Source organism: Papilio polytes, unplaced genomic scaffold (assembly GCF_000836215.1).
Source record: "Papilio polytes unplaced genomic scaffold, Ppol_1.0 DF823691.1, whole genome shotgun sequence".
NCBI classification, from domain to species: Eukaryota; Metazoa; Arthropoda; class Insecta; order Lepidoptera; family Papilionidae; genus Papilio; species Papilio polytes.
The window spans coordinates 1,162,414-1,187,819 of NW_013525513.1; the positions used below are offsets into that span (position 1 = coordinate 1,162,414).

The following is a 25,406-nucleotide window of genomic DNA, read 5'->3' on the forward strand; positions in this document are numbered from 1 at the left end:
TTAACATAAATAAAACTTTATTCTTGTAATAAATTATTCAGTAATAATCTTCTCCCCGGGGTCATATACAGTATCGACAGTCTCCGGAGGCAGGGGGTCCATGAGTTCGAACTGCAGATCGTACTGCTGGTCCAGACCTAGGTAACTGTCACTTAGGATATACAATGTGTATATGATGCGACCTGAAACAAAATATTTAATTTTAATCTAATGACAGCCATCTCTTTCATTTTATATGGGAAACACTGAAACAACAGTATTTTGTATATGTGCTAACTGAAAGAACAAGAGAATTAAAGCACAACTTTTAAATTTTAATTTGGAAATCAATTTACTATACTAATTCTTAAATATTCACAATTGACCATCCCTTAGTGTAATTTTTTTTTTGTGACTGAGTTGTCACTGTTTGCCTTGAAGAGGCATTTACCGATTCACCGGGCTTGAGGTGGCCCAGCGCGGATGGCACTTAGCCTAAACCTCTTTTATGAGTAACTAGGCTCGAGGGCTCCCTCAGGAGCTTAGTGTATATTTATTATCCATCTAAAGGCAATAATCAAACAAATGAATAACTTAAAAAAATTATAAAATAGAAGTTATCACATTTTATTTTATAAATAAATGTTTTATTTTGTAACACAGTTTTGTTTATTTTATAACACAAGATGGAGCTTATTATAATTTTGTATAATGTTTTATACCATGTCAATACAGACACGAGGTAATACTAAACTTGACGACATAGTACCATCATCTACTTTTGTTACAGAATAAACAAGTGTAAAATATAAAACATAAACAGCCACGTATTGGCAATTAATTACATTGACTTGGTACCAACAGAGTTAGTGGAATATATGAAAACTGTCTGTGAAGGTGAAGGAAAACATCGTGATGCAACCTGCACATATCGGCGAAGAAATTCAAAGATATGTGTGAAGTCAACCAACCCGCACTTGGCCAGCGTGGTTGACTATGGCCTAGTTACCCCTTACTTAGGATAGGCTCCGAGCCTCTCGGTGGGGACGTATAGTGAGCTGGTGATGATGAAAACTGTCTCAAGTGAATGGTCAACTAAAAATATATTATATGTATATTTTTTTATAATATATTTATATACAGGGTTATTGGTAACTAGACGTATTCCCATGTGGGGATGATAGAGGGGGATCATTTGTGATAATTTTGACCCCTACATATTTTACACAAAAGTTGACCATTTTCGAGTAATCCAGATTTTTCGATTTTTTCAAAATAAGTCGAAATTTCAACTTCAAAAATTCATTTAAAAAAAACAATCAATGATATATACAGATATATATATATATACTCTTTGATATATTCAAAAGTTATTAATAAGGGCAGCTTATTAGTTACCAGTGATGGATGGTGTGTAGAATGCGAGGGGCGCGGTGCCGCGGGGCGGGGCCCGCTTGAGCGCGAGCAGCTCGCCGCGCTCCGTGTCGCCCAGCGTCAGGAACCAGCCCTCGTTCTTGCCGCGAGGGAAACGAGGACATAACACGTTGTTAGGGTTGCCGCCGCGACGCTCCATCTCTATTAGTAAGGTGTATTCCTGCAATGTAAATGTTTGAATTAATATTTAACTAGCTTTCGCCCGTGACTCCGCCCGCTCGAATTAAAAAAAAAAAAAACAAAGTAAGTATGTGTTCTTCCAGACTATACTCTACATCTATGCAAAACTTTATCGAGATCCGTTCATCCTTTTAGGCATTTTAGGCAAACTCTAACAAATATCCATCCATCCATCTAAACTAATATCAGTAAGATACTGACATAATAAAACGTAAACACATTACTTTGTAGGATGTCGACAATTACAGCAAATTTTGGATAATTCCTACTTTAATAAAAAAACCTCGGATTTACGACACGCTTTAAGCTATGTATTTTCACGAAATTAAACTTAAAGGGTAAATAAATTAAAAAAAACTTTCATGTTGGATAGGAATAAAAACTACAAACTGACATCAAGAAAGCAATGTTGCCACGGTAACGGTACTTGTTAGCTAATTAATTTCAAATGCCTTTGTTGCCATTAGCGTATTTAATGTTGCCATTTGCAATTGAGAATTTGTAAAATGTAAAGAATATTTTTTTTTATAAATTCATGCGGATGAAGATATATAGAACAGCAAGTTTTATTATAATTTTCTCACCTGTTCAGCATGTAATGGAAGCCAGGAATCTCTCCCAGGCGACTGTTGTATCCTTTTCTCTTGCTCGCAGTCGCTGTCGAACCACAAGCCACGGATTTTCAACCTTATGTCTAAGGTCGGAAGGTCACAAATTGCCTGCAAATGGAAACTTACATTATGTCCTGCTTAAATAACAAAAAAATATTTTATAAATTTACTAAGAATTTTTTTCAACTTTATTTGTTCAGTTTCGCTACAAGGACACTCTAAAAAAATAGTCTAAAATCATACTAAAAAGGTTCCTCTAATACTGGAATGATACTCCAAAAATACTTGAAAAAGCAACAAAACTTACTTTATGTATCTGCTCAATTTGATACTCTTCAAACTCTCTCCTGCTATACTTAGCTAATAACTCATAATTCCTCATACAAGCCACCTTCAGTCCATTCAACATTATACACGGTTTATTCGTATCTTGAGTAATTTGTGAGAAAATATACAAATGTTGTGAATCGACGTGCGGCAGAATAGTGAGCGGGGAGTCAGTGGGCCAGCGCGCCTGCACCACGCACTGCATCACTACCTGACACGACAGACAGACCGATAGCCAACCGTTCTCCGCTGAGGTATCTATCATTGCCTAGGTAACAGAAAAAAAAGTAAAAAAAAACGATTATTGGTACAATTAAATAAAACTCAAAAACTACTGGGCAGTTTGACCATATGGCAACTATTCAAATGTATTGAAACAAAAATCACGTAAATCGCATCGTAATCGATTTACATAAAGGACCGATCAAAGAACTTTCCTATTTGAAGTCAGTTAAAAATAGTTTTAGTTTAAAAATAATCTAGTAATAAAAATAACCCTATGTTACTCAGTAATAATGTACTTTTCTAATGGTAAAAGAATTTTTGCAAACAATGTAGTAGTTTTCGAATTTATTAATTACATATAAAAATACAAATCCTTTTATTAGTAAAGATATTTTTATTTGTAGATTATAGGTGATTACAAACTCCAAAATTGATACTAGCCAATATTTCAATAATTATTTATCAAAATACAGTTCAAAACTTGTTTGTATAAACCAGTAGTTTATGATTGTCAATATTATTTATATCATTTTTTTTTATTTCTGTAAATTTTGTTTTGTTGTTATTTTTTTGTGTTTTGTTTTTTTCTTGGCCAATAAATAATGTTTTAATTTATTTATTTATCACCAGCTTCACTATAAATCCCCAATAAGTTGCTTGAAGTCCTAAGTAAGCATTTTATCTGAATATTGTTATCTTAAGCTAGTATTAAGTTAAGAGAGTACCTGTAATATTCGTATAGTTTGATCTAGCACAGACTTAGTGTCAGTCAAGTAGTCAGTGTTGGGCAGCGTGAGTCGCGTCAGGTGAGCCTGCAGTAAGAGGAATGCCTTCACATTCGACGAGTCCAGAGACAACGAGTCTACCGGCAGACGACATTGTTGCGCTAACTCCCTGTAAATTAATAAATGTAGAATTAAATCATTATACACGTTAAAAGATATTTGTACCCCCTTTTTAAGGAAATAACGAACGGATGAACAAGTTTGATTCAATTAAAATTGATGTGGAGAAGTGCAAGCTATTTTTAAAGAAAAAAAATAATTCATCAAGAATATTGAACAATGGGTGACAACGAGAAAATATAAGTAAGCGTGATTCGTATGATGTTAACAGAGTTTATTTCGGTCTTGGTCTTAAAATCGGTCTGAGTCTTTCAATGGGTCTAGCTGTAGCTCTCGGTCATGGTCTTGTACTTGGTCTCAGTCTCGGAGTAGATCTAGACGTAGCTTTCGGTCTCGGTCTCAGTCTCAGACTAAATCTCACACACATGTACTTGCCTGTAAAAACATGCAGTACCATAAAACTTAATATAACTTAATAAATCGCTCACCCATTAAGTATATCCTCATTATGCCTGACTGGCAATGTGGCGAACTCCTCAGAGTCAGCCAGCACACGCAGCAGGTCGTCAGTGTTCATGTTGGCGTGCAAGTGCTCGTTGAAGTGAGCCATCGTCTTGTGAGATAAATAGTAATAAGATGCAATACGACCCATCCAAGTGCTGTGCAGCGTGCGTTCATCCTGGATACAAATGATAACTTATTAATGTATTTCTAACAGAAGAATAGCAGGAAATAACCTAAAAGTTACTTTTGTACGGAAGTATACAGTTTTTATTTTATTGTCCGGCAAAAATATCTACAGAAAGGTAATAATAATTGATTACTATTAAAGCTTAAAATAGTCGAACTAAAACTTTTACTGAATCCATTAATCAAACTAAAAATCTATTTTTAAACAAAACGGAAGTAAAAGTCATAGACAGAAATACAATTCATTTTTTTTCAAATTCTCTTTCAAATTAGTTCGTTCTTTCTTCTCACACTAACAAAAATATAAATTAACTATTGACTAGCTGTTGCTCGCGACTTTGTCCGGGTAAAACTAAGAAATAATAAAAAACCATAGTCTTTGCTAGTCACTGATAACATAGCTTTTAATGGTGTAAATAATTTATTAAATCGGCCCAGTAGTGTTTAACACACAAATATTTTCTCTTTATTACATTAGTATGGATAATTATTATAAAATTATATAAATGCTTACCTCTTCAATTTGAATACAGTTAGCATTAAGTAGGGCGTCAAGTCGAGTGTGTACGAGGTTGGAGAGATAGTAATTGACGTCTTGTGGCTCCAGACTGTCCAAGTTGTAGTACGAAGGATTCTTCAGTAAGCGACGGAAGAAATACGTCCATGTTAAATAGTCTAGAATATCTTGCTTCGTTTGTACAGTACCTTAAAAACGTTAGGAATATTATTATTAACTGTAAACCCCGACTCTGTCCGCGGATTTAAAAAACAATGGTACCCTATGTTTTTCCAGACTATGATCTATATGTGCCAAATTTTATCAAGATACATTAAGCCGTTCTGCAAATATCTTTTAAAACATCCATCCATCCATCTAATCTTTCGCGTTTATTACATTAGTTGCACTTTCGAAACACAACTAACTATTAATTTGTGCTAGGATATGTTTCATGACAATAGTCGAATGACGGGATTCGAACCCTCGACTGCAAGATCGGTATCTGTACCCCAAACCATTAGGCTATCGGTGCTTTATAAATACAACTTCTGGTAATTACAGTCTAAAAAAACCTGATATAATACTATACCAGCAACAATTTCAGCGTTGAGATGATCAGCCAACACTTCGAGGAGACTGGACTCAACGGGAAACGGCTCGTACAAGAACTTCTTGTAAAAGTTCTTCTTCTGGTCGTGGACTAACACTACAGCGACGCCTTCGTTGTCGTACTAAAAGAGTACAGGTATTAAATTAAGTAGTATGCAAAGTGATTCAGAAAATGTATAGAGTGGGCATAAATGACACTTCAATTGCGACTTTTTCACATGTTAACGCCATCGACGTCGATGAAGATGATGATGACGATGATGACATTGATGTTAACGACATCCAACGATTAGATCCTGAAAACCATTAATTGTCAATAGGTGTCATTAAGTAATATTTCAATGTTTGTATTGTATTCTTAAACACTGTTTAGTTTATTCTATACCAAAATTTTATAGTGTTTTATCACATGTCAATACAAGGTCACGAAGATGCGTACTAAACTTGACAACTGATGCCGTGTCTATATGTTTTTTAAATGTCGTTCAGGCTTAGTACAATTTTGTAAAATGTTTTTATTACAAGGACACGAGGTGGCACTAAACTTGACAACTGATATAGTACCTATCACAGAAAGTACCAGTAAAAAAAATCAGCATGCCTTGTCTATATATTTTTACATGTTTTTGTATGCTATTCACTATGGTAGGATCGTTTCTAGCTGTGCCTTGCGATTTTGTATATTCATAGAAAACATAACTAACCTGAGGTCTACCAGCTCTGCCCATCATTTGCAGTACATCAGTGATGGGCATATCCACGTATCTCTTCTGCTTGCCGTCGAAGTACTCTGTTCCCTTGATGACTACCAAATGCGCGGGGAAGTTGACGCCCCACGCCAACGTCGCCGTACAAATTAGAACCTTATAACAATACACTTTAAGTTTAATTTTGTATTTATTAAACCAATAGAAGGAACTGGATTCAACTATTAAATCTAAATGGGCTTATATAGGGTGATTTTTAAAAATCACAAGCTTTGTGGAAGTAGAGGACCTCAACAACTATCGTTTAAGCGCAAAGTATGTTGCCCAATTTTCTATAGATTGAAAGCAATTTAAATATTTGAAAAAAAAATGGTAACATACTTTATACTTGGTATCCGTCCGTTAAGTATCATCCTGTATATCACTAACCTGAATCTTCTGATTAACAAACAACTCTTCGACCGTAGTGCGATCTTTCTCGTGCAGTCCTGCATGGTGAATGCCGATACCGAAGGCCAGCGTCAGCTTGAGGTTAGACTCTCGAATGTTCGATAGAATCTGTTCCATCTCCGACTCCTGCATGTGCAGCCATTGCTTTGGGTTGTCTTCTGCAGCCAAATATGCTATAAGATCCAGTGCTGTTAATCTGTAAAAAGAATATAAACTAGGAATTTGAAATAAAATGAGATGAGATTAGACTAGACCGGAATAGACTGGACTAAATCGGACTAGACTGAACTAGACTAAACTAGACTAAATCAGACTAGACTGAACTAGACTGCACTAAACTGGACTAAACTGGACTAAATCGGACTAGACTGAACTAGACTATATTCAACTGGACTAGACTGAGCTAAACAGGACTAGTCTGAACTGCACTGGACTAGACTACACTAAATTGGACTAGACTGCATTAGTTTACATTGTGTCTATGGAATGAATAGTACTTAGCATATGATGCGATGTGTGTTACCTGGTCTGCCGTCTACTGGAGACGAAGACGAGCGCGGGCGAGCAGGGCGAGTGCTGGCGGATGGCCTGGAACGTGGGCTTGTTCATGCTCAGCATGCGCGGGCAGTAGTGCCGCCCGGGGTGGCCAGATATGTGCACCTATACCAATATTAATGTTACTATCCAACTACACTGCAGTACAAATTGTAATTAAACCTTTTTTTATTATTTCTATGATAAGGGAGATGAAATCAAAGAGATTCAAAATATATATATAAAGTAAGCGTAGTTGACACTTCATTTGACACTTTTAACATAATCTCAATAACGCATCGAAACCACATCAATATAATAATTGAATTATTAGACAATAGGTCACTTATATTTTTTTAAACTGTTAAGTTTACTTTATAACAATCTTTTGGAGTTTATTACAATTTTGTAAAATGTTATTTAACACGTCAATAATAACCTCTCAAAGAAGTTACCAGTGATAAAATATTCACTATGTCTAGTGTATACATTTCTTAAATGTCTGGATGAAATTGTGTTTTCACAGAGTTCCGTACTTCAGATATATTGTTATTTAAGAAGACATTAGTTTCATTGTGAGCTATACCTCTAAAGGTACAGGTCGGACTGACGGTCTGAAGTTGTATAGCCCCATTTCGCCGATGTTGAGCCAGTTGGCCAAGTCCTTGGCGTTGGCGAGCGCCGTCGACAGACCGATTATACGGAGACGTCTTGATGTGTGTGATTCTATGAAATTCGTTCTGAAAAACAACATTAATAAATTATTAAAACCTATTTTATTTATTTTTATTTAGACGATAAGATAAGAATATTACATGGGTTTGCATGCAGTATTAATTTTAGGTACTGTAAATCAGTGGTGTAAAGCGATTTTATAAATTAAAAGAAAAGATCAGTTGACAATCAAAATTAAAAACTTTTACTGACCAGATTAAGGTACACACACCTTGATTAAACTATCGCAAAACTATTTAGTTTCGCTTTAATTCCTATGAGCTTATATTTGCGCATACTACTCGATTTTTAGTTGTGCAACTAAACAGTTGAATTGACGAAACAGTCGTCCGCACAACACACAAGGTGCACACTCTAACATAATATATACTAAGAAATACTTTTAAATAAATGTATATTAAGCATGTATGGTGGTGAAAGTAAATCTTCAGTTACCTGGAGACAATAACTTCAAGTACGGGGCCCCTGTCCTCCCCCAGCAGGTGTATTTCATCAATGACGATGAGGGCGACATCCCGCACGTAGTTCCTGGTCTGCCAGGAGCGGCTGATGCCGTCCCACTTCTCGGGAGTCGTCACTATCACGTGGGAGTTCCTGATCGCTCGGATATCGGGAGACACGTCACCTAACATTCAGATAGAAATCTTCTTACTATACTAGTATTATAAATGACAAAGTTTAGATGAATGGATTTGTTAAAGTTAAAAGCTGAATGGATTTCTATGAAATTTTGGTATAGACATAGAGGATAGTCTGGAAAAACACATAGGCTCATCACTTTTGTTTTTTTTTTAATTCCACGTGAACGGAGTCGCGGGCGAAAGCTAGTATTATAAATGCGAACGTTTAGATGGATGGATGTCTGTTAGAATTTTTAGCCTAAACAGCTGAAATCTCGATTAAATTTGGCATAGATGTAGAGCACAGTCTGGAATAACACATAGGCTACGCACTTTTGTTTTTTTAAGTCTATGCAGACGGAGTCGCAGGCGAAAATTATTTCAGAATAGAAATGAAATTCTCTCGATTTCGTTTCTAATTTAAATCCTAATACTTAGCAATGGTTACTAAAGTATTCCTTAGGGTAAATTTTTTAAAAGTAACCTAAACTAGAAAGGATTTAAATTATTTAATGACTGGCCGGAGCCTCTATGGTATTTCAATTAAGAATTAAAAAAATGTTTACAAACCTGTTAATTCAACAACGTTCTTGCCAAGTCTCTTCTCTAGACGCACTTTCCAATCTTTTATTCGTTCTTTGACTAAAGCTTTTAATGGTGCGATGTACACCACCTGAAATAATCACATAAATCTCTAAACACCAAAATATTTATATCCTGTTCCAAACGATCGTCTAAATCTCTTTGCCTGCGACATTTTTTTGCGTAGAATTAAAAAACATTGGTAACCTATTAGTCTTTGCATTCTTTCATAAATCTATCTTATCCAATGGCATTTATTAAATTAACTGTTACTCGAGACTACATACATGCGGATTTAAAAAAACTAGATCGCTGCAAACGCTCAGTTTTATCTGACAGATTTATCTGAACAGACCGATCGTTCAGATAAATCTGATAAAACTGAAAACTATTCAGTGAGAACTACTTTATAGTGTACAGTATTTTTTTCTGCTACGATGATTTGCTTTATCCTACTATTATATATGCGAAAATCTAGATGGATGGATGTTTGTTAGAGTTTGTAGCCTAAAAAGCTGACCAGCCCTAGACAAAATGACTTTCCATTAACGATATTGCTTGTATAATCGACAAAATGTGTTAAAATATACAAGAATGAATACGTCACAAGCACGTGACTTACAAATGTCGTCAGTTCCATACATTTTTGACTTTTCGATCAGCGATAATCGATTACTTTGTCTAAAGGGGCATATCGCGATGAAATTTGGCATAGGTGTAAAGCATACTCTGGAAGAACACACTTTGTTTTTTTTTTTAATTCAATGCTGACGGAGTCGCGGGCAAAGCTAGTATATACATAGATTTCGTTCAGAATATCTATAAAAATTTAACATTACGACATGTAATTCATTATTAATTACCTTGCAACCAGGATATTGGTTGAATACTCTGAACATGGCGACTTCAGCGACTATCGTCTTGCCGCTGCCGGTGGGCGCGCCCAGCAGCACGTTGTTGTCGGTGTGGTACAAGCAGTGGAAGATCTGACTCTGTATCGGGTTGAAATGACTGAAGTTGTACAACATCTCGTATGATGGGTTATTCAGAGCTGTCACCGGTAATGGTTGGAGTTCTAGTAAATCTGGAAATAATTAAATTATCTTACTAATATTATAAATGCAAAAGTTTAGATGGATGGATGTTTGTTAGAGTTTGACTAAACGGCTATACGGATCTCGATGAAATTTGGCATAGATGTAGAGGATAGTTTGGAAGGACACATAGGCTTATTACTTTTGATTTTTTAATTTCATGCCGACGGAGACGCGGGGAAAAGCTAGTAATTAATAATGAAAATATCTTTAACTGATATATTCATCTATGGCTACTAGGGGAGGCCATTAATGTTTTTTTTTAATCCACGCTGACTGTCTTAGAGTTCGTACACACATACCAGAACTTAGAATAGTTTTTTTTTATCTATCTATACTAATATAATACTTAATACTAATATAAAAAGCGTATATACACACTACTTCGTGACGTAGGATGGGGAAAAAACCTTAATGTGGGAAAGGGACCATAAAGTGCAAGCTGCCAACATCAAGGAAGCAAGGTTGCTATGGTAACGGTAATTGTTATCCAATGTAAAAGGCCTTCATTGTCAGTGCATTTGAATTTTGACATTTGTGATTGAGAATTTGACAAATGTAAACAATAAAATAAAGATTTTTTTAACGGCAAAAAAAATCGTTTTGTTAACTAACCTGTATGTGGAGGATGCGTTTCAGGTAATATAAGATGTTGGAATGTTAACGGTAGAACACTTTCTGATCCCAGCCATCTGTAAAATTAAAACTTGTCAAATATCTACTTTTAAAATATCAAAAAAAATCGAACAGTCTATGTTACTGAGTTATATATTAGCTATTTAATGATGAAAGAATTTTTGAAATCGGTTCAGTAGTTTTTTGTTTCTTTCCTTTTTATAATATTAGTATAGATAAGGAATTCAACTATCAATATCATTTTGAAAGCGTCATATCTTGAACAATGAGAGAGCGGCAACTGCAAATGTCGCCATTTTTTATAATTCTACATTACAAAAAAAATGCATTTAGTTTGGTTTTGTTTTCAACTTTGAAAAATTTAGAAAAAAGTTGGGATTTTTTTGGTTACTGGTAACTCTAAACACTAGCTGTCAATGTCAAAAAAACTGGAATTAGATTCTTATAAGTCTAGGATAGGTTAAATACAAAACAACGTTACCTTTCAGACGTAGCCCTTATATAATATTGAGGCGGTAGAGGCTCTGATATCGGAATTGTTATTACCAACTCTTGTGGCTCATTCGTTATAACCTGAAAAGTAATTACATTTTTAATAAAAAAAAAATTCTATTTAATTTCAGATGAATAATGAATCAGCATAAATGATTAGACTCACATAAGTTCAAAGTAAAGTCACTTTACCTTCCCACCCTTACACGATAAGAGTGGGAAGGAAAACTAAAATTAGGCATACGGAACGCACACTCAAAAGACTGTACGCGGAATTGATTTCACTTCACACCTGTGTGTGGTCGTTGTATTGCGGACAACCCAGCCCATACGTTCCAAAATTTAAAAGGATAATTCAATTTTAATACAGATAAAAAAAATCTGTTTATTTACCTGTTTTTTAGTAATAAGGAAGTATTCGTGGTAATACATGATATCGGTATCGGGATCTTCTACCCATATCCAAAATGCTTCTGGGGCTTTGCCGTGGTATTTGTCGTTCCATCTACACAAACATATTTTTAGTACACGTTGCCGAAATATTGTGAATTTCGTCTATTTACAAACGGAATAGGCAAATTTAAGACCGTCTGGATATACATTTAACGAATCAAACAATATTTTAGTCCATGATTTCTAAACGGTAACAGCATTTGTTGAAGGAGAATAGTTATTTTGAACTAATATTCAAACTTATACAATTTCACTTTCATGATTTTAACAGTATTTAAAAATAGGTTTCGCCCGCGACTTCGTTTGCGTGAAATTAAAAAAAAAAGAAAAGTGAGTAGCCTATATCTTCTTCCAGGCTATCCTCTACATCTATACCAAATTTTTTCGAGATTCGTTCAGCCGTTAAGACTACAAACTCTAACATCCATCTATTTTTTAATTACTTACCTAAAATTGGGTGTAATAGTTAATCGTATTCTGAGTACAGTTCTGGTGATGGGATGTAAAGAAGCTTCCATTTCCAGAAGAGGGAATTCATCTGCGCATTTCTTCATATGCCGTGCTGTTTTGGGATTTCTAAGTAAATCACCTGTAAACAATTTTTTATTATTTGAAAGTATGTAAATTAGGTCGCTTATTTCGTCAGTTAATTTATTTTTAGGAAAAATTCAATAGCACGGATTGTTTATTTGTAAGAAGAATATCTCGAAGGAACAACTGTGTCGGTATATGTAATAATAAGTTATTAAAGAGTCAGTCTGAACTTGATGCTGGTCGTTTTATTACGTGTTCCCGCCACACGACAAACTGTACAAAAAAATCTAGTTGTTTATCGTACAGCAGTCACTATATCAGACTATAGATACCACTATAATTTAACATGTATAGACCGACAAATTTAACTGACCCTGTGGGCATAAATGAAACTAAATTAATCACTAAAAAGCTGACAAGCACCCCTTATTAGTGTCTAAAAAGTGTCACAATGCTTGCTGTACTTTAGCTATCCGTAATTTTTTGTAATTTCATGTTATTTTCTATGCCTATACAACTTTTACATATTAGATATTGCAGGGCTTCTCACTGGACCAGATATCATTATTTGACTTCGACTTAATTGCATAGTCAAATGACTTTATTAGGAAAATGGGTAGGAAATAAACGTCCTCGACTATACTCACCAAGTTCCTGCCACTCCATATCCCTGATCTGATCAGGTTTGAGCATCGGGTACTCGATGTGCCGCAGTATCTCGTTGGGGAAGCAGTTGAATTGTCTCATATCGTTGTAAAAGTCCCATTGCTGTAGTTCAAACATCTTCGCCATTTTGAGATATAGACCCGCCATGTACGCGTTATTTTTACGTAATGTTATCTCAAATAATGCTCGTACTATTCGTACTGCGTTCTGTGAAATTAGATTTATATATCTTTAGAGCTACACTTTTTATCACTTTAGTACTTTCGACACAGTATACAGGGTTTGGTAATTAGACGTATCCACGTAAGTCGGTAATAGAGAGGATCATTTGTGATATTTTTTACTAATAGTGCATATAGATGCAAAAGTTAACCATTTTCGAATTTCATTTTTTTTAAAATAAGTCAAAAATGTCCCAATAAATTAAAAAAAAAACGTATAAATTATAACTTCATCAGAAGTTACATTTTCAAATCATTTTGAAAAAAATCGAAAAATTAAGTATACTCGAGAATGGTTAACTTTTGTATAATGGATATGGTCAAATTTATCACAAATAATCCCCTGTATTACCTGCTAACGGTAATACATCTACTTACCAATATGTACGTTAGAAACAGTTCTGAAAGTGCAACACTGCGTATGGCCGCGACTGTACCTTGCAAATGTAGTTCAAATCCGACTGCAGAGAGGATCCATTGACGCGTCCGCGGGACAGATACGTTTGCAGCAGTATATTAATCTTCCAATGTGTATCTTCCGGAGGGTCTTCTATACGAAGCTCGCAGTACTGGTCTTTGAGGTTCCATAGCTCTGTTAATTCTTCTTTTCTGACCTGTAGCAATATTATATAGGGTTATTTTATTAATAAGCGAATATTACTTTAATTGAAAATTTAAAACAGATAGAGTTAAAAAAGAATAATTACTTAAAGTTTCTATTTAGTTATGTGTATAGTGAATCTGGAAGTGAAGTGGAGTGAAGTGAAAGAGGAAAACTTTGATTGTAACGAATAGGCTCAAAAACTAGTGGGCCAATTTTAAAAATTCTTTCACCGTTAGAAAGCTAATTTATCTGGAAGTAACATAGACTATATTTTACAATGTTTTTTTTTATTCATGCGGACGGTGTCGCGGGTGAAAGCCAGTTTCAAATATATTAAATACATTATCATTATGGTTCTTAAGCCTTTTGGTTGGTGTCCCTTTATAAGGTAAACTGACTAGTTATTGTTCACTTTCTATATAAAAAACGCTAAAATTGATTATTTTACGATAGTATTTTATATACCTTTAGCTGTTGGAAGTCCGAGCAACGTGTGAGCATTTCAATAACGTAGCCTTGTGTCATAGACTTGCGCACCATAGAGTTGAACACCTCCATGGTCTCGCAAGTAATGTAGTAGTGGCTGGCGGTGCGGCCCAGGTCTAAAAACATAAGAAATATCATAGCGAAAAGATATTTAAATCGATATTTTTGTATCTTGCTGTTACGTTAATATGACAGTTTTCAAACATACTGTAATATTATGCAAAATACAAATGCAAGTGTAGTTCATTTTTGTCTTATTATTTTATATAATAAAATATAGCCTATGTTACTTACAGATAAATTATTTTTGAGTTATTTCAATACATACAAAAATACAAAGTTTTCCTCTTTATAATATTAGTATAGAAGTATAGATATATCTACTACTACAAAAGAACAATTAACTTCTCAAGTAATGTTTAATCTCCCAATTTTTTTTATCTATATCTATACTAATATAATAAAACGTAAACACAATCTTCCTAATGTAAGATATAGCCATTACAACGAATTTTAATAATTACTTTTTTAATAAAAGCCCCACACTCACAAAACGCTTTAAGCTACATATTTTTATGTTATTCAACTAATAAGAGGAATGAATTGAACATTATATAGCGTGAAAAGAACAAAAACTACAAGCCAATAGCTAAGAATCATGGTTACCATGGTTACTCATAATTTTTTTTTTCGTGTAAGTCTTGGCGAGAGCATTTGAATTTTGACATATGAATTAAACGGAATGTAAACAATAAAACAGTTTAATAGTTCGTAATAATAACATACCAGTAATATTAAGATCTCCGGTACGTTCGTTGTAGCGCAGCATGAGTGTGCGGTCGAGCTGCATGGCGGCTGATGTAATCAGCTCGCGACGCTTCGTCTCCAACATCGGCTCCTCTTGCACATCACTGTATGTCAGACCATACACCTAACAAGAAGAAATTCTAAATTTGGCATTGATGTAGAGAATAGTGTGGAAAAACACATATGCTACTCATTATTGTTTTTCTTAATTCCGCGCGGACGGAGTCGCGGGCGAAAGCTAGTAATAATAAAGTATTTATTTATAATAAATACTTTATTATTTATTTTATCTTATTTATTTATAATAAATACTTTATTTATAATAAATACTTTATTATTTTACTCTAATTGAAAAATATACATTTCATAAGAGCCTTGACTCCTGTACTACAGTACAATTAGCTTGTTATAAAAATTCCACTTTACGAAAAGTTGCCTTGTTTATTGAGACATACACCGCCTCTTCTTACAATAACCAATTAGATACCAATGAGTGACGTAAACTAAGAGATAATAAAGAGAAATTAGCCGTGTATCACCAAATATTTTTTTTGTACGGACAAATTTAAAAGCTGGGTTTTTTTCCACGTTGAAATGTTCAAATAAATGTAGCTTTTAAGTTGGAACACCGCCATTTTCCCCGACCGCATTTTTTAACTGGTCTAATGAATAAATGCGTATTTCTTCTCCTTAAAACAATAACTAATACTTACTTGTGGATTAATTCTCATTCGAACAAACAAATACGTGTAACTCAACCATTCCACCGCTTCGTCGATATTTGTCACTGTGCCGAGAGCAACCTGTAATAAACACAAATAACAATAGTTAAATTTTTTAAAACTGGTTTTGTCTGCGCGAAATTAAAAAAGAAGTAGACTACGTGGTTTCAGACTATATTTTACATCTGTGCCAAAGTCATTGAGTTCCGTTAAGCCGTCTTCGAAACACGTATAAACATCCATCCATCCAACCATCCAAACTATCACATTTTTAGTATTATGTGTTTTCGTCCGCGAATGCGTCCGTGTAAAATAAAATAAAAGCAAGTAACCTATGTATTCTTCCAGACTATGTTCTACATCTATGTCAAATTTCATCTGTTTATGTTGCAAACTCTAACAAACATCCATCCATCCATCTAAACTTTCGCATTAATAATAATTCAGCTATTCCCGTGCGGCTTCATCCACATGAAATTATAAAAAAAAATATTTTACGTTTACATTTGTCAAATTATCAATTGCAAATGTCAAAATTACCTTAACTATAATAACCTTGCTTCCTTTATGTTGGCAGCTTGTTGTTTATGGTCACTTTCCCACATGAAGGACTTTTCCAATTTATTTACCGCCTCAGTTTAATAGCGTGAAAATATATAGCCTATAGCGTGTCGTAACTGTAGGGCTTTTTATTAAAGAAAAAATAATTCAAAAACACGCTGTGATTGCTGACATCTTACGCCACGAAGTAGTGTGTTTACGCTTTATTATAATAGTATAGATAGATTAATTAAGAAGTTAGATAGCATGTAAATAGTATGATAAGAAAACTAAATCAAACATACCTCTGCATTCAAGTTATCAGCCAACAGATTAATGAAGTTACTCTCTATCGGGAACTGATTGGTCATAGACTTCAAGTAGTGCGTGAGTTTGTCGTGCGTCGTGATGATGATACCGGTGCCCGACTTGTCGAACTGCGGCCGGCCCGCGCGACCGAAGATTTGTAGCACATCCAGTATACTTAGATCCATGAACGTACCGTGGTTCTGGTCGTAGATTTCTGTACCCTAAAAGACATTTAAATTTAATAAATTCAATTTATGTTAAAATTAACTAAAAGCAATAAAGTCAATGTTAAAGTTGACGCTGAAGCAGTAGCTGAAGTTTATGGTGAAGATCTATGTTTACCTTCGGCTGTAGCTACAGCTGAAGGTTTTTTATATATATCATAAGGTGGCAAACAAGCAAACGGCCACCTAAATCCGCCAAACTGGGGAAGGGACCGCTTCCCATAATCATTCGCAATAGCGAATGCGTTGCCTACCCTTAATCGTCGTAGGAGGAGATGCACATTAAGAGGATATTTCCCCTTTATATGCGTCTCCTGCACCGTCAAATCCACGTTACCTTCCCATCTTTTTTCTTATAAGAAAATGATGAAAAGGGACTAAAGTTGGGCCTCCGGCACCACGCTCTTCAGACTGTACGCGGAATTGCGTCCACTTCACCTGTCTTCTATGTGGTCGTGGTATTACACCGGGCAGATGTTAAATCTAGAATTAAAGCTAGAGCTGAAGCTTAATTAGTTATATTTGAATGTTATAGTTACCCTTATTATAACAGCGTGTGCGGGCAAGTTAACGCCCCAGGCAAGTGTCGACGTACACACCAATACTTTAATATAGCCCTCCGCGAAATACTTCTCAACCATGTTCCTAAAATATTCAAAAGTATAATCAAACATTACTCCATAAAAATCACAAGACCGGATTTAGCAGTTAATGTAACAATTATGCCATCTAACGCCTAATTTATGCAATTAATGACCACAGATTATATCTAAAAAAAGACAAAGAGAGGAGATAGTTAAATGAGACAAAAGAAAGGGATGGAAAATGTAAGAAAATATGTAATAAACTGACCTGTCACTCCTCAACATACCAGCATGGTGACAAGCGAAGCCTGCAGCGAACAATTCACCTAATTGTTTATTGGGACTGCTACTAATAGATTTCTTAGCTTTTAAGAAACCACCAGTATCTTCTGGCTCGAAGTGTTTCAAATGGCCCTTTTTCTGTGCGATTTCTTTTAATACCATCGCAGTTTGGTGCGTCGCGTTACGAGCGTGTACGAACACCATAACTTGATGGCCCTTTTGTACCATATCTACCGCTTTGTCGTAGCATATTTCGTTCATTGTTTGCATCTGGAATTTAAATCGTATACTATAAGAATTGTTAAATAGTACACATTGATTTAAGTGAAAACGCCAATTTCCTAGTGGTCTGGGGTACAATCTATTCATCTTGAGGTCGAGAGTTCGAATCCCGATATTCGACTATTGTCGTGAACCAAATCATAGCAAAATCTTTGCAAGCTTACCTGGAATTCTTAAAAGAAATATTAGTAAATTAACAAAAATCCACTAATCTATACTTATGTTTTAAAATAACTCAAAAACGACTGGGCTAATTTTAAAAATTCTTTCAGCATTAAAAATCTACATTATCAATGAGTAACATAGGCTGTGTTTTTTTATTATTTTACGCGGGCGCAGTCACATTCTGAATAAAGAAAAATGTAAAAGCATTTTTAATCACAAGAATTCCAAAAAAAATGAGATTTGACAACCACATTGAGATATGATAAAAGCAGGAACGAATATTTAGATTAGTATCTACTAAGGAACTTTAGTGAGAATTTAACGATTTTTATTATGGCAATAATAACTTTTAACTAATAAAACATATAACAAACCTGTCTAAGATGCGAGCCGCCGCCGCTGCCGACCTCTTTAACGCCAATAAACTGTTGTTCCAATGGTACAGGACGGAACCGGGAGTCGAAGAAGAATAGTCCTATGTTTGGATTAACGCGTAAGAATCTAAAAATAAAACCTAGTTGTTATTTAAAAATGTTAACAAGAAATACATTGCGTTTTAGTTCCAATTAAAATTTAAATTAAGTCATTCCGTACATTACATTTGGTACAAGTTAAAGAAAAAATTGTGTCGTTATGTTTTTTTTTTATATGAGAAGGGGGCAAACGAGCTGCGGGTTGTTTGACTCAAATAATCTGACAAACTATACGTTTGACAAAAAGTTCGATCCTTCATCGTAGTACTAGTGTTCAATCAATATTGTTATATACTGAACACAATTTTAAAAGTAACTATTAGATTTATACTAATATTATAAAGAGGGAATATTTGTATTTTTCTATGTATTAAAATAAGCCAAAACTATTGGGAAGATTTTAAAAATTCTTGCACCGTTAGAAAGGTATTTTATCTATGAGTAACATAGACTATATTTTTTATATTATTATTATTCTTTTTTAATAGAAGTAAAAGATATTCTGGAAGAACACATAGGGTTCACACATTTTTTTAAACTCCACGCAGACAAAGGCGTGGGCGTAAACTAATAAAGTACATTACCTGGCAACATCTACGTAATTAGGCAGTGTGGCGGACAGACCGACAATCCTGATCATGTTTTGTGTGGATTCCACTTGGCGCAGCGTGCGCGCGACTATCGCCTCCACTATGGGTCCCCTGTCCCCGTGCAGTAAATGTACCTCGTCTATTATTAGTAATTTTACTATAGACGCTAGTTCAGTGTCGGCTGAAAATACATAAAAATTAAGAAATTATAATAATATGCATGATAGTCTGAATTTTAATTTTATTTTTACTTCTCTCATTTTGTCTTTTGTTTAGTTGTTCGTCTAGTTTTGTCTGTCTTTTGTCTAGTTTGTCTAGTTATTTGTGTTTTGCATCGCCTGAGCGAAATTTAAAACAACTTAGTAAATAGTCTATGTGTTCTTCCAGACTATATTTTATATCTGTCCCAATCCTTATATATAGCCGTTAAGCCGTGCTAGATATATTTTTCGACAAACATCCATACATCCATCCATACTTATAAACATTTGAATTTATAATATTAGTAAGATTAATTAATTAAAGTAAAGGTGTAAGTAAATTCTTACATGGAAATTAAACTAATAGTACTGAAATGTAAATTTAATTTGGTGTCTTCAATCTTACTAATATTATAAATGCAAAGGTTTGGATGGATGGATGATTGTTATATGTGGACTACTGAACGGGTTTCGGTAAAAACCATAGATGTACATAGTCTGAAAGAACACATAGGTTTATAATTTTTTTTTTAGTCCACGCTGTCGTTGGCGAAAAAGTTTTAAAAATTTTGCTTATACTCAGTTTATTCCTAAGTTTAACTTTATACCGTGTTTATTTGTAAGGCTGTTAAAATCTTACTTGCTCCCTTCCTTGTAACGACATCCCATTTTTCAGGTGTGGTAACAATCATCTGAGTTTGCTGTACTTCAGTTTTGGTGAGTTTCATGTCGCCGGTGAGCTCTTTGACGGCGACGCCGAGCGCGCGCAGACGTCGGCCGAAACTGGCCGTCATTTCTGAAGCCAGCGCTTTCATTGGCGCGATATAAATTATCTGAAATCAACAATTAATATTAAAAATTCTTTTCTTGTTTACATTTGTGAAATTCTCAATTGTAAATGACAAAATTGTAATGCACAAATGACAACGACCGCCTGTGATAATGGTGAAAATGCAACCTTGCATCATCAATTGCGACATCAATCGCTTGTATTTTTTGTCCCTTTCCCGCATGACGGTTTTTACCAAATGATTTACTCCCTAAGTTTATTAGCATGAAAATATATATCCTAAAGAGTGTCGTGAGTGTAAGGCTCTTAATTTAAAAAAAAAGTAACTAATTGGTGTGTGTTTACGGTTTATTATATTAGTATAGATATCTAATAACTTCTTTAGCTGAACATTATTTTACCAATATTCATCTCTTTAGTTATAATATTTGGGAATAAAATTGACTGACAGTTTACTCAAAAAAAATATTATTATTTTTGGGTTAAAGTATCAATGCCTCACTTCCAAGGTCGTAACGATGTACAATGTCATTATTTCCTTATTTGTTAGGTTATTAAAATATTCAGAGCATATATTTACATAGATGACTCCACATAAAAGCATCATCATCATCACCACAACATTCAGTCATCACCTTGATGATTTAAAAAAATATGATTTGATTATGACATGTTTTTAATGTGAATAGTTTGGACAGAGAAACATTTTTTATATTATTATATCCTAGTTATTTTCGACAACTTGGAGCCATTTTATAACAATAGGGTAACAGCTTTTTAATATTAACTTACTTTAAACTTATTCTTCATAATAACATCATTCTCGATGTGAAGTCTGATCTGATGCAGTACAGCGAGCAGTGCGATGTTAGTCTTGCCTGCGCCAGTCGGTGCACAGATCAACATGTTCTCGTTGGTATTGTACGCTGTTTGGAACACCACCGACTGGATACGGTTCAACTCTTTTATGTTTTCAAACGCCATTTGACCTATCTGAAGAAATCTTTACTATTAATAATAGAAAAAGAAAATTATTCACAATACAATAAGGTGATTTGATGATTGTAATCGTTTAAATTTTGATCCTTAGTATGAATAAAAATTATTTGTTTTTGCATTGTTTAAATTTATAGAATAAGTAAGGATAAGAAAAAAATTGAAATTGGATCTTGATTTTCTCAACCAAGAACTTCTTTGCCAGGTATTTTGTATACATTTTTATAAGATACCTTTCATATAATCCTACTGATATTATAAATGCGAAAGTTTAGAAGGATGGATGGATGTTTGTTGAAGTTTGTATTCTAAACTGTGAATGGATTTCGATGAAATTTTGTATAGATGTAGAGGATAGTCTGGAAACACACACAGACGGAATCGCGGGCAAAAGCTAGTTAAAAGTAAGTAATGTTGAAATACCTCATCTAATTCCGATATCGGTACACGTTTGTTACCAATCTGCAAAGGCGCCGGTTCATTTTTAGGTATAATCACTTCTTCATACTCCTTTATGTCTTTTCTTATGGCATTTTCAGGTAGCATAAGTTTCATGCCCGATACAAAACCTAGCAAATAAACAAAAAAAACACATACAAGACAAGCGTGAAATGGAAAATTTACATACATATGTCAGTTTCAATTATTTTCATACAAGAAAACTATAGTAAGGGAAGTGTGTTCCAGAGATAGGACACATAGAAAGCAGATATATCTTCTTTTTGTGCGTCATTCCTATTTTGATGGCCACTTGCTCATTTGTCAACTTTTACAAAAAATAATAAAAAAAGTAGCTATTACAGGATATCTGACAGGTGTGAATGAATTCATCATCTCCTTATTACAACCATTAAAAATATACATTAATGTACTAAAGCAGCGTAATAAACTGTCACATTGTTATCGCAATAAAGAATCTATTTAACTGGAATGACTAAATAAACTTAGATAAATGACAAACTTAGATAAATCTAAGAATCTTACTAATATTATAAACTAGTTCGTGTGGAAGTAGAAAAAACAAAAGTGAGTAGCCTATGTGTTCTTCTAGACTATCCTCTACGTCTATGCCAAATTTCATTGATATCCGTTCTGCAGTTTAGGCTACTAACTCAAACAAACATCTGTCCATCCAAACATCCATCCATCTAAAATTTCACATTCATAATACTTGTAAGATGTGAAAGTTTAGATGAAAGAATGGATGGATGGATGTTTGTAAGAGTTTGTAGCCTTAACGGCTGAAGGAATCTCGATGAAAATTGGCATAGATGTAGAGGATAGTTTGGAATAAGACATAGGCAACTTGCGATTGTTTTTTTTTCCACACGGGCGGAGTCACGGGCGAAAACTAGTAATCTCATAAATCAATAGAGATTGCATTAACATGCAGTATAAACTATACTCACCAGCTGAATTCTTGGCATCGATTGAAGAATCGTAAACATTTGGATATTGAACTTTTGTCTGAAAGTATGATATTTTCTGCAATATTGGATCTATTTTACTTTTTGTCGTTGAAAATGGTACCACTGGTTTCGAAAGCTCTGTTATTCTGTAAGAAAAAGTACAAATGATTTTTAAAATTATAAAAAATCAACTTGCGTTCAATTAAAAATAAATTTTAGAGGTTATAATTGGTCTTATTACACTCAGAATGGTTTAACAACAATTTAAGCTAAAATTTACTAATCTTTAAACAATAAATATAAATACTAAGCGATATTTTACCTTTTAGCTCTTAATTGTGCAATATTAATCTCATGTTCTTCTTCGTCATCGTCTACTTTCTTAACATTCTTAGCTTTCTTCTCTTCTTTCCTAACAAGCTTTGCTAGCATCTTCTCTTGTTCAGACAGCACTGATACTTGGCACAAGTATTGAGGCATTTTATTTTCTGGTAGCAAGGCAGCAACTGCAAATATAAATATTAAAAAAAATTGCAGTTAAAAATTTTGAAATTTCTAATTTTCGAGTAGTTTTTAATGCACACATTCTTATATGTAATGCACATAAATGTACAGGTGTCGAGTCCCTACTAAGGGGCTCCCCCTAGCCGGGTCGTGGATAAGCTAACGTAGATGCCATGCCCCGGTTGGGCGAGAATACCACGGTAGAGGGGGAGGGGGTTTAGAACCTGAATGGTATGCAACAAGTAAATAAAAAGTTCAATACATTACTTACTTTCCGATATTGTTGGTTGCACAGGAGGTGCCTTTAAACTATCAATAATTTCCTGTCTATGTTCCAATATCTCCTGAATGAATTCAAATTTGTCAAAACCCAGCAACTCGAAGAGATCATTCTGCATATCATCATTGCTTCTCGGAGAGTTCAATAAAGTGATTATAGACTGCAGTATATCTGCACTTGACATTCCACCATCATTATTGTATAGCCCTTGCACTTTTGTTTCCAGCCAGGTTTTACCAAACTGCAAATATTAAATGATATAATTATGTATGCATTAAAATTATATGTTAACTAGCTTCTGCCCACGACTTCATCCACTTGGGATAAAAAAAAAGTAATCAATGAAAATGGATATTATGAACTTTATGCAATATCAACTCTAGTTATTTGAATAATTTCAGAATATAAGGCCCACATTATTATTAAGTAGCCTATGTTTTCCTCCAGACTATGCTCTACATCTATACCAAATTTCATCAAAACTTTCACATTTATAGTATTAGTATGATTTTCATACCCAGATTTTCCTCTGTACTTTATTAAACTGGCTAATCTTGTGAGTTAAGGCATTACATACAAAAATACAAAACCTTCATCTATGTAATGTTAGTAGATGTATAGCTATAGTCATAAATAACAGTTTGTGCAATTTACTTACTTTAGACACTGGCGGCTTTTCAACATTTCTGCTCTCCCTTCGAACACTATCATTGATGTATTTCATTGAAAAATCAGAAACAAATGTACTGGAAACAGCTGGTTTCTTTGTAAGCTTAGGTAGTGGCTTTTTAGCAGGTTTATATGGCACATAGTGACATTGTATATGATCACCCCACATTTTTATGTTCTCTTTATTAGAATCATTTATTTCTTTCTTGATATATTCTTTAGTGTCTTCTTTTATATTGCTTGATATGTTTGTAACTATCTAGAAAATTATAAAACTGTTAACTACAAAAGTTATAAACATTTTATTACCAATAAAATACTTTCTTAAGTTACAATACTTTAATTTTAACATCTTTAACACTTTAATTGTAAAATACTAAAATTAAATTTCAAAACAAGTACTAGATGAATTGATAGTAAAAAGATTCTAGTTAGTTACCTGACAAATTTTGTTAGCCGTAGAAGAGACAACTGTACCAAACATTTGTCTAAGTTGTGAAAGATGTTTTAACATAACAATATCATGGTCTATAAACATCCTAAGTGTGAGAACTGCAGCATCTTCGATAATCTCATCTGGTTGATCCCCAGTGAGTAGTTTGCATGACTCCTTTAGTTCATCCAGATATTTTAGGACAGTGCTCAGCTCATTTTCCCTCACATAGTTGTAGATGTCTGCATAACTTTTGTAACTATAAAAATGATAGATCAAGAAATGTTAATGGGTACTGCAGAGGAAGATATGAAGTTTATAGTAATTTAAGTATGTTTAACATAAAAAATTAAATACAAAAATGGGGATTTTTAGTTCAAAAATGTTTCTTACTTTTGCTGACTTTTTTGTTGGACTGTCTGATTGAAGTTCTGCAAGTCAGAAGGTTTCAAACAGCGCGGTTTGTCTAGCTGCGTGTGCGCCCTGAGAGCTCTCGTTATACGAGGTAGTTCCAACATGATTTAGTTCTGAAATTTTCAACACCCAGATTAACACGTTATGGTATTTGATATAACACTGTCCGCCCTCTATGTTAAGCTGATAAAAAAGTCAATTGCAATAATATTGTGAAATAGGCTAATAAAAATAAATAAAAAGTTCAATATCATAATAAATATAACAAGAACGGAGGTACAAACCTTTCAACTCGGTTGATATTCTTTATAGAGATTAGATGGTATATTTAATTTCTTGTAGTTAATGTATGTAACACAATTACATTTTTATAAAAGTTATTAAACTCACGAAAAACTCCACTACGTTGGTGATACCGACATATGTAATGTCATTTTGACATTGACACCTTCGCGTTTGACAGTTTGGAGAGGCTGATATTCTACGTTCCGTGTTCCGTTCAACAACAACTTTATTTTTC

The 25,406-nt window shown here is 34.1% G+C and overlaps 1 protein-coding gene across 1 annotated transcript; it reads right to left on the minus strand.

The window, feature by feature from the left end:
- Positions 1-25,313, minus strand: LOC106104236 (activating signal cointegrator 1 complex subunit 3). Its single transcript, XM_013284216.1, has 39 exons — positions 25,171-25,313; positions 24,866-24,999; positions 24,479-24,731; positions 24,029-24,298; positions 23,362-23,611; positions 22,909-23,092; positions 22,587-22,732; positions 21,601-21,746; positions 20,974-21,174; positions 20,032-20,224; positions 19,186-19,372; positions 18,503-18,629; positions 17,668-17,951; positions 17,355-17,460; positions 16,588-16,812; positions 15,734-15,823; positions 15,000-15,144; positions 14,193-14,329; positions 13,561-13,737; positions 12,884-13,109; positions 12,150-12,291; positions 11,643-11,754; positions 11,239-11,330; positions 10,737-10,813; positions 9,891-10,111; positions 9,016-9,118; positions 8,261-8,450; positions 7,677-7,830; positions 7,080-7,216; positions 6,536-6,752; positions 6,104-6,262; positions 5,380-5,521; positions 4,806-4,996; positions 4,090-4,280; positions 3,482-3,650; positions 2,512-2,799; positions 2,178-2,312; positions 1,378-1,573; positions 1-182 (listed from the first exon to the last, which is right to left on the minus strand). Exons 2-39 carry the CDS (start codon positions 24,988-24,990, stop codon positions 34-36), a joined length of 6,537 nt encoding a protein of 2,178 aa, XP_013139670.1. The 5' UTR covers positions 24,991-24,999; positions 25,171-25,313; the 3' UTR covers positions 1-33.
- Positions 25,314-25,406: the final 93 nt, after the last annotated feature.

Coding starts and splice junctions, on each gene's coding strand:
- LOC106104236 (XM_013284216.1), bottom strand. CDS start 24,990: ATGTTGGAACTACCTCGTATAACGAGAGCTCTCAGGGCGCACACGCAG. Junction 17,461..17,667: donor GGTATGTTGAGGAGTGACAG/GTCAGTTTATTA, acceptor TGAATATTTTAG/GAACATGGTTGAGAAGTATT. Junction 12,292..12,883: donor TATGGAGTGGCAGGAACTTG/GTGAGTATAGTC, acceptor AATTGTTTACAG/GTGATTTACTTAGAAATCCC.